The following is an 8,439-nucleotide window of genomic DNA, read 5'->3' as shown; positions in this document are numbered from 1 at the left end:
AGCTGCTGTCGGGGTTGGGAATTCCGTTCAATTTCCAAGCCACTAGGAGGAGCGAGAGAGCCACTCGTGAGGAGGAAAACGCGCCCTGGTACAAAAATAAATAGATACATTTCTGTAGATTTGAAGGGATTGTTCTAAAATTACACCGTTTTTTAACTTTGCATATTGTAAAAAATAAAAAAAAACTAGCATATTTGTCAGATATTGTTTTTTTTCACTACAATGGATGATTTATCTTCAGATGTTAAATTCTAAATTGAGATGTTATCAATAATATGAATTTTTATATTTTAAGTTGTTTATTGATTTAAACTGTTTCTACCAGTCTCTTCTAAATAATCATGCTTTATATTAAATAAAGCATGAAAAAAATCAAATATTCGTCTTTTATGTTTTTCTGTGTACTCAGTAAAGAAGAAAACAACAACTAGACTACAAATGTTAATTTAACGGTTTCCCGCCGAATTTATGATCAGCCTCAAACTACTCGAAATATTATTTTAAATTAAATTCAAACGGTCTGGTAACCTTAGATGCTCGTGAACTTCATCTGGAAATGTGGTTTCATTGAATTGAGCAGGAGGCGAGAATATCCTGAGAGAAAGATTTTTCTGTTCGTCTTCCATAAAATGATTCTACACACACGCACACCTTTATTGGCCTTATTGTGTCAGTTAGCTGAGGAAACAAAAAATGGTTCGCCCGTAAGTACTTTATAATTACTGAGGGAAATCGCAGATAAAACCTATTTAGTGTGGAGGAAAGATGAAGGAAATCAGAGATATTACAGCATAGGCTATTGTGTTGTAAAATGTCTGTTATTCTCTTGAGCAGAAATGTGATTCGCTGGCACAATGTGAACATTTTGTGTGCGAGTTCGAAATATAAATCAGATCAACCTCCTACTGTGTTGAAGGCAGGTAACTCGACAAAGTTTTCAAAACACAACGAGTTATTGAGAGTTAAACCTGTTAAAACTTCACAGGAATGTTGAGTAAACACAACTTTAGGGAATAAAGGAGTAACCTGCCAATAGAATTACACGCTCGGAGGTGATAACCATTAGGCAGTGGGGAGAATAATACACACTACACAGCAACAGCCAACCGATCGTGACGTCTCCACGCGAGCGCTGCCCTGCTCCTGGAAACAGTATTTGAGGTTTCTATTCGCTAACCTTACGCGCATCCCACTTGCGCTGTTGCTAGGCAATACATTGCACGCTTTGCACCATGCAAGTTTCACTACTTAACTCTTGTGTTTGGAATAGTTTCAGAATACTAACGAGATGAGTCCCTGGTGACATCAGTTGGACAGGAGCTACAGGTCAGGCGATTAAAACGGGGGGTGTACACCTGTTAATTAAATACATTTGTAAACGAATTACCATAATTTTATTTGAATGATCATATTAGAGGACAACACATGATTAACGTTCAAATCTGGGATGTTTTTTCTAAACAAGGCTGTGACATCATCCGATCACGTTTGGATTTTTGATTTGGCGCGTTGAGTATCAGTTTCAACGGTCACTTCAACTGTCAACCATACGTCAGAACTGTACACTTACGGAAAAGTACGTGTTTTACCCATAGTTTACTGTATAAACAACCATTGTTATAGTTATTCCCAGTACCACAGCAACAGTCTTAAAGGGACAGGTCACCCAATAATTAAAAATTCTGTCATAATTTACTCACCCTCAAGTTGTTCCAAACCTGTATGAGTCTTTCTTCTGTTGAACACAAAAGAAGATATTTTGACGAATGTCAGTAACCAAGAAAAGTAGAGGGAAAAAACTCAATGGCTACCGTCAACAGTCTGGTTACCAACATTCTTCAGAATATTATATTTTAAATTAAACTTATGTCATAATTTGACATTTACTTACCCTCAAGTTGTTCCAAACCTGTATGAGTTTCTTCTGTTGAACAGAAAAGAAGATAATTTGAAGAATGTTTGGTAACCAGAAAAGTAGAGGGAAAAAATACTATGGAAGTCAATGGCCACCGTCAACCGTCTGGTTTCCAACATTCTTCAAAATATCTTATTTTGAAATACGAGCAGTAAATTATGACAAAATTGTATTTTTGGGTGAACTATCCTTTTAACTAGACTTTTACCCATGTTGAAACAATACTTGGGTTTTAGATCAAACCATGGACAAGTCGCATCATTTAAAAACGTTGTGCTGGTGCTACACTCTTAAAAACAAAGGTATTCACTTAACCATTTTTGGAACATTTCTTAAAACATTTTTTTTCTTACGGTCAAAAAACATTTTAATAATCTAATGAACATTTTTCCACTATAAAGAACTTTTTGTCCAATGGATGTTAAAGGTTCTTTATGAAACCATCAATGCCAAGAACCATTATTTTTTGTTCTCTGAAAACACCTACATCTGTAATTAATTTGGATGACCAAATGACAGCATTCTGAAATTTAGAATAACGTTTTGAAACATCCACAATTTGAGAGCCCAATCTAGACTATAGGATCCATGTTGTAAAATATGCTATACATTTAGGGCGGATTCTCGGACACAGATTAAAACCTAATCTTGTGCTGATTTACACTGGAAGATCTTTCAAGACTTGTCTGTGAACTAGATAATGACCTTTACCATTTCAACGTCACTTTATGGGCTCATTTAGCGATTCTAAACAGGTGTGTTGAACAATAACATGCCTAACAACTCAAGTCTCTGTGTGTTTTTTAATGCAGAATCTATACTGATTGAGTCGATTTGCCGATTGTGTATCTTATGTTGTCGAATTAAATGTCTGAGGAATGCAGTACGGGTGGGGTGGGATTGTTCAAACTCCTATGGAATATCCTAGTTCCATATAGTGCTGAACTGGATGCATCTGGAAACATGAAAGAATCGCCTCAGGTCACTAGAGAGGAATTATTAAAGATGAAAAAAGAGCGAATAAATGTGTACAATATCACACGGCGACGGATATTAACGCTGCCTATTTTTTTTTATAGGTGCATATGCGAACGCAAGCAAAAAATGGAAACATTATCCTACATCCTTATAGGGTAGTTTGTCAGGTTTTTTTCTTTTTTCTTTTTAACTAAAGGTTGTTTAATAAAACATGCTTGGGTTCTGCTAGTCTTATCTCCAACTAGAAACCGGTTGCCAACGATTGCATCATTCCTTTCATGTGACTCCCTTACGCCCCAAATTCGTCCTGGCCGTCTTATGACTGCATCACATCTTCCCGCTCACACAAACTCGCACCGAGCGAGACAACCAGCAAAGTCAATAAGTCCCGCCCCTCCCGCCAAGCGCGCATGCTCATTGGATGTCTCTAAGCAGAAGAATTTCGACCGCCTCTCTTGATTGGCGCACACGGCCGACCATCTCCTGTCAGTTCCTCGTAATCTCGGTTAGGTTGCACCTTGAGATCTTTCCCCCAGAGTTCGGTTGGAGTCACTCTATAAATGTCCCCGGGAGTTTCCGAAATCCACACTCGGTGACTTCAACTGAACAATGGTTAACATGAGCTATCACCAATCTCTACAAAAACACACACAGACCCTGAATCCGAAACAACCGAGGAAAAGAAATAATAAAAAGAAAAGGGTGAGTGTCATCTATCTATTTCTCTATTCTTTATTGTGATCTGATGTACTTTTCTTGTTGGTGTATGTCAAGCTTTTCCTTTTGGGATACAGGAATGCGCATGTTTTGGCGACTATCCCAGGCTGTTTTTGGAATACAGTTGCTCAACTCAAATTTCACAGGATTCTCCTCCTTTCCCATCCGTTATTTTCTTAATTTAACGCGACATCGTTACGCTTTTGTTCCCTGGTTTATTTTAACGTTACTTGAATAGTTACTTGCTTACAAAACAACGCAATGACAGCTGTCATTTCGTCACAATCGCGGCATTTTAGACGCGCACCTGAGAACTTTTTTTGCGAACGTTTTATTTTTAACGGTTATTTCGTTATTTGTTATTGATCGACAGTGACACTGCGTTAACGGAACAGCGCTACATCAACTTTTTACAGTTTAAGTAATAAAATGGATGTAGTCATGATGGCTAACTCGTTGTGTTTTTATGTCGTTAAAGTACTTTTAAAGTGTTATTTTGGTGCGAAAGTGTTCGCCCTTTGTTTCCTCGCTCCTGTACTTTGATTCCATGACGTCATTGGCTCGCTGTCAGATTCGTTAAACCCCCGCTCCAAATTGACAGTTTATAAAAGAAAATTTATTTAAACTATTTAAGTGACATAAGAAGTTGATTATCGTGTAATTTTACGACTGACTATTAATTTTAAAATGTTCGATTTAATCATCTTTGGAGTAACAAGCCAGAATACAACAAATAAACGCCATAACATAATTATTTATGCTTTAATAATAGATCATATATATTGTATTTATTTAGTTATCTCGCTTTACACCGCATTAGGATTTATATAAAAAATAATAAAATACTTGGGAGTGCCTCAGGTGCATATTTTAGGGCTGTTTTCATTGTCTCACGGACATCTAAAGTAGCGCTTGTCGCGTTTACATCTCAAATGAGGTCTGAGGAGTGATTTCAGCTGAACTTGAATGTCTTCGCATTGATAGCGAGATTCATTCAGCTTGTTTTGACAGACTGTCAGCGCTCAGACTCACGCAGAGGGCGCCCTCGAGCACACAATGCGCCTTTGTTTACATAAAAAAATCACAATGACCTAATTTTAGATTCAAGAATAAAGAATCAATAATTGCTACGGGTTATTTTTTACGAGCATTCAATCGTTCTTAATTATTCACAACCCCTCCCTCTATAATACATCTTCATCTTTGTTCTTGCATGGGTTTTGCTTGTTTCACAGCTGAAATAGATATTTTTTTAACATTCTTTACTTTTTTTAAATATTTTTTTAACCAAGTACTGTGAGCTTGACAAGTTCCACGTTTTATTTCTCTAGAATTATTGGGACAAAATATCGCCGCCAACCCACATTCAAACTTGATTGACAAGAGACACTTTTAAAGGTGAGCACCATTTAATGTTTTAATATTATTATTATTTTTTTTTAAGTACAATAACTTTGAATGATTTCAATATTTACAAACACTCACCAGGCTATAATAAATAATAACAATAATTCTTCAGTCAATGCATGCACCTGAAACTCCATAAAGCTGATTATTTATTGTGCAGTAACGCTGCTCGTCCACTATGTGTCCTTGTTGCACCCAGTGGCTGAGCAGTCAATCTTAATGTCTCGTATAATATAGCGGGTCACCCAAATAAATCAGCTATTCCCAAAACCTGCAGTGTAGGTGTGCGGCTGATGTGTTAAAGCTCCCACTAGATGTATCGTCTCATCATCACAGTAGAACAACAGCATTCAGAGGTTTGTGTTTAGTACTTCTTTTAGATAGTTTATGTATTTTTATGTGGGCCAGGTCTGGTGTGCTAGGTGTGGGAGCATATCGTATTGTGTCTGTGGATAGCGACTGATTGGTGCGATGACTGCGGAGTGGCTGTACCCCCCTGGTGTGGGGCCGCTGTGTGGTGCAGAGTTGGAGGCGTGGTATGAAGACCTACAGGATATATTGGGCTCCGACGGAGGCGGGGCCAAACTTACGCGAGCCCCGCCTTGCTCCGAGGTCAGTAACGTCAAACGCTGTGCTATAGTCGCGTCCGTACACGTTTTTCCCTAACGGTTTCTCTTCTCAATGCAGAAGGAGCCTGAGTTTCTAGATGTGTTGGAGAGCTGTTCGCTCACCTGGTTGACGGAGGGGCAGGTATGGGGAGATGGCGTGCAACGCGTTACCGACGACCCGCCGACTACGCCAACGCCTCCGCGACAGGACGACCGGAGAGCCGATTCCGAACACATCTTGTCCGGAGGAGACTTGCTTCCGCCGGAGTTCTTCGAGCTGCTAAGCGAAGGAGGCGTTGGGTCGGTTGAAACGATGGTTAGCGGCGGATACCACCTCAATCCGCCTTCGTCTCCGGCTGTTAGCGAAGAGGAACTCCCGACGGTTCCCGACACGTCGTCCTGCTCGTCGGCGTCCCGTTCACCGTCACTAAACTGCTCCCCGCCCGCGTCCCCTCCCGCCTCCTCGCGTCCCGGAAAGAGAAAGCGAAGCACCGACACGCTGTGCTCTCCATCCCCCGGGAAGAAGAGCAGGAGAGAGCGCGAGCAGGAGAATGAGAGGAAAGTGCAGGAGCTGACGGACCAGAACGAACGCCTCAAAGCCGAGATCGAGCGTTTGGGAGAGGAGGTGCAGAGGACGAGGCGCGCGCTCATCGAGAGACTCGTCAACACCAGAAGGTGAAGAGCAACAGGACTGAAGCGGTTGAACAATTGACCATGAAATGCACATTTAGAAGGAGATAAAAGACACGTGGGACGGGGGGAGAAAGAGAAGGAGGTTCACAGAGCGTCTCCCGCCGAGAGAGAAAGAGAAAGTCAGATTAAGCCGTAGAAAAGAAAGAATGTGGAGCGCAACGGAGAGAAACACGTCCCCGGTCAAACCTCACCCCGAACCCAACTCATTTTGGCAGAAGGAAGAATACAAAGCCGTTTTCAGTTAAATTAAAATGCTATGATGTTTAAATGTTACAATTTGACACTTTGAATAAAATAAAGAATGAGATTTGCATTAAATTAATATAAACATCCAAAGAAAAAGAAGAAAAAACAAGCCTAATTTAATATGTTTGTTAAGCATGTTTGCAACTATGAAGAATGTTACAGTTTAAAGAATATCACAAATTATGATAAACAAACATAACAAATTAATATGAAATTAGATTAATGAGAAAATAAAGCCTGATTATACATGGGAAATTAAAAACGATTAAAGCATTCTTTTAAAATCAGCACAAAATTAAAGGCAATGCTGCTATGATGTTTAAATGCTTCAATTTAACCAATGACACTTTGAGAAAAATAAAGAATGAGATTTCATTACAGTAATAAAAATAGCAAAAGCAAATATGAAATTAGATCAAATAACAAACCTTATTTTACAAAGGTTTTTCCATTTTTTGCACTAAATTAAAATTACAGTAATGCATTCCGTTAAACATTTAAAGCAAAAAATAAATGCAAGTGCCTTTTAAATGTTTTTAATTTAACGAATGACAATACCAATAAATTAAAGAATGAGATTTCATACAGCAATAAAATTATCAAAGAAAAGAAGAAAAAAAATACGCCTATTTTACTGAGGTTTTACAATTTTTGCAGTAAATTAAAGGGCTGTAATACTTTCCTTCAGACATTTAAATCAGCAAAAATTGAAGACAAGTACTGTACTATTATGATGTTTAAATGTTACGAATATTACGAATAAATTAAAGAATAAGATTGCATTACAGCAATAAAATATCAAAAGCAGAAAAGAAGAAATTAGATAAAAAAACAAACCTAATTGTAAGAATGTTTTCGCACTAAATTAAAATGACTAATACAATGCATTAAACATTTAAATCAGCAAAAAATTAAGACAGTAAAACAAATGCTTAAATGATCAGACGACAAATTAAAGAAAGAGATATTTTGCATTACATCAGTACGCAATTAACTGATCGCAATGCAAAAAATCTTAATGCCACTAAAATCCACCTTCGTTTTATTTAAGCAAAATAAAACTTCCGAAGTCGGGGTGTTTTTGACCGGTTTTCGTGAGATTCATCTGGTAACGAGCCTATTGTATTAAACCACCCAAAGGTTAATCAACTTCCTGAATAACTGAAAGCTGATAGTTGATCTGTGAGTGTTTCTTTTGGGGAACGAGGGAAGGAACGGCAGAACTGCAATAAAAAGGTTGTAGAAGAAGCGACGTGATTGTGTGTGTAACGGTGATTGTAGAAGCGAGACGAGATTGTAATTGGTTTGATGTGTAAACGACAGGGCTTTAAATGTGTTGAGATTAGTAGCTCAGGACTGTTATTCTGATCGATTGTGAGCCGTTTCTCTCTGCGCTCACCGCCAACCCGAGGCCTCTAAGCACGAGTGTGTGTGTGTGTGTGTGTGTGTGTTTAGATGAAGGGGAAACTATGAATGTGATTTAGCTCTCACTTATTTCTCTTTTTCAGAATAATAGCAGTTTATAACGCTCTCTGCCTCTGATCATGCCTATTTTTCTATACGTGTATCACATAACCATCATTACATGTAATCATTTATCATCCTAATGTTAAAATAATAAACGTGCATGCCGAATTACTGTATTAGCGTAGCAAATTTTTATCTGAATTTTATTTAGACTTGTACTACACACATTTTGCTATTAAATTTTTTTAAATGAACTGAATCGAGTCTGTGCGATTTTGTCTTGGTGTTTATTGAGTGTGTGAATAAAATACATGGTTGCATCACAGTAACAATTCAGAAAAATTAAACTGGTAATACATTGATTTTATTGCATTTTTAAAAAGATGTTTTGACAGATTTCACTGCTTT

The 8,439-nt window shown here is 38.1% G+C and overlaps 2 protein-coding genes across 5 annotated transcripts in view; one reads left to right on the top strand and one right to left on the bottom strand.

Annotated features, from left to right (window-relative positions):
- The first annotated feature begins 3,427 nt into the window (after window positions 1-3,427).
- LOC143740649 (DNA damage-inducible transcript 3 protein-like) lies at window positions 3,428-8,285 on the top strand. Its single transcript, XM_077232655.1, has 4 exons — window positions 3,428-3,595; window positions 4,942-5,008; window positions 5,426-5,629; window positions 5,705-8,285. Exons 3-4 carry the CDS (start codon window positions 5,489-5,491, stop codon window positions 6,302-6,304), a joined length of 741 nt encoding a protein of 246 aa, XP_077088770.1. The 5' UTR covers window positions 3,428-3,595; window positions 4,942-5,008; window positions 5,426-5,488; the 3' UTR covers window positions 6,305-8,285.
- Window positions 8,286-8,302: 17 nt separating this feature from the next.
- Window positions 8,303-8,439, bottom strand: part of LOC143740643 (methionine--tRNA ligase, cytoplasmic-like) — a 44,114-nt gene continuing 43,977 nt past the window's right edge. For all 4 annotated transcript variants that reach the window (XM_077232644.1, XM_077232646.1, XM_077232643.1 and 1 more), the window contains one exon: window positions 8,303-8,439. This exon is cut by the window's right edge and continues 273 nt beyond it. The gene's annotated coding sequence lies outside the window, so the exon portion shown is untranslated.

The sequence above is a fragment of the Siphateles boraxobius genome, unplaced genomic scaffold (assembly GCF_051911475.1).
Source record: "Siphateles boraxobius isolate OS27281-9 unplaced genomic scaffold, OSU_SipBor_1 179, whole genome shotgun sequence".
Classification (NCBI taxonomy): Eukaryota; Metazoa; Chordata; class Actinopteri; order Cypriniformes; family Leuciscidae; genus Siphateles; species Siphateles boraxobius.
Note: the sequence above shows the minus strand (reverse complement) of the source record. Positions and strands in the feature narration are given on the sequence as shown.

Coding starts and splice junctions, on each gene's coding strand:
- LOC143740649 (XM_077232655.1), top strand. CDS start 5,489: ATGACTGCGGAGTGGCTGTACCCCCCTGGTGTGGGGCCGCTGTGTGGT. Junction 5,630..5,704: donor GAGCCCCGCCTTGCTCCGAG/GTCAGTAACGTC, acceptor TTCTCAATGCAG/AAGGAGCCTGAGTTTCTAGA.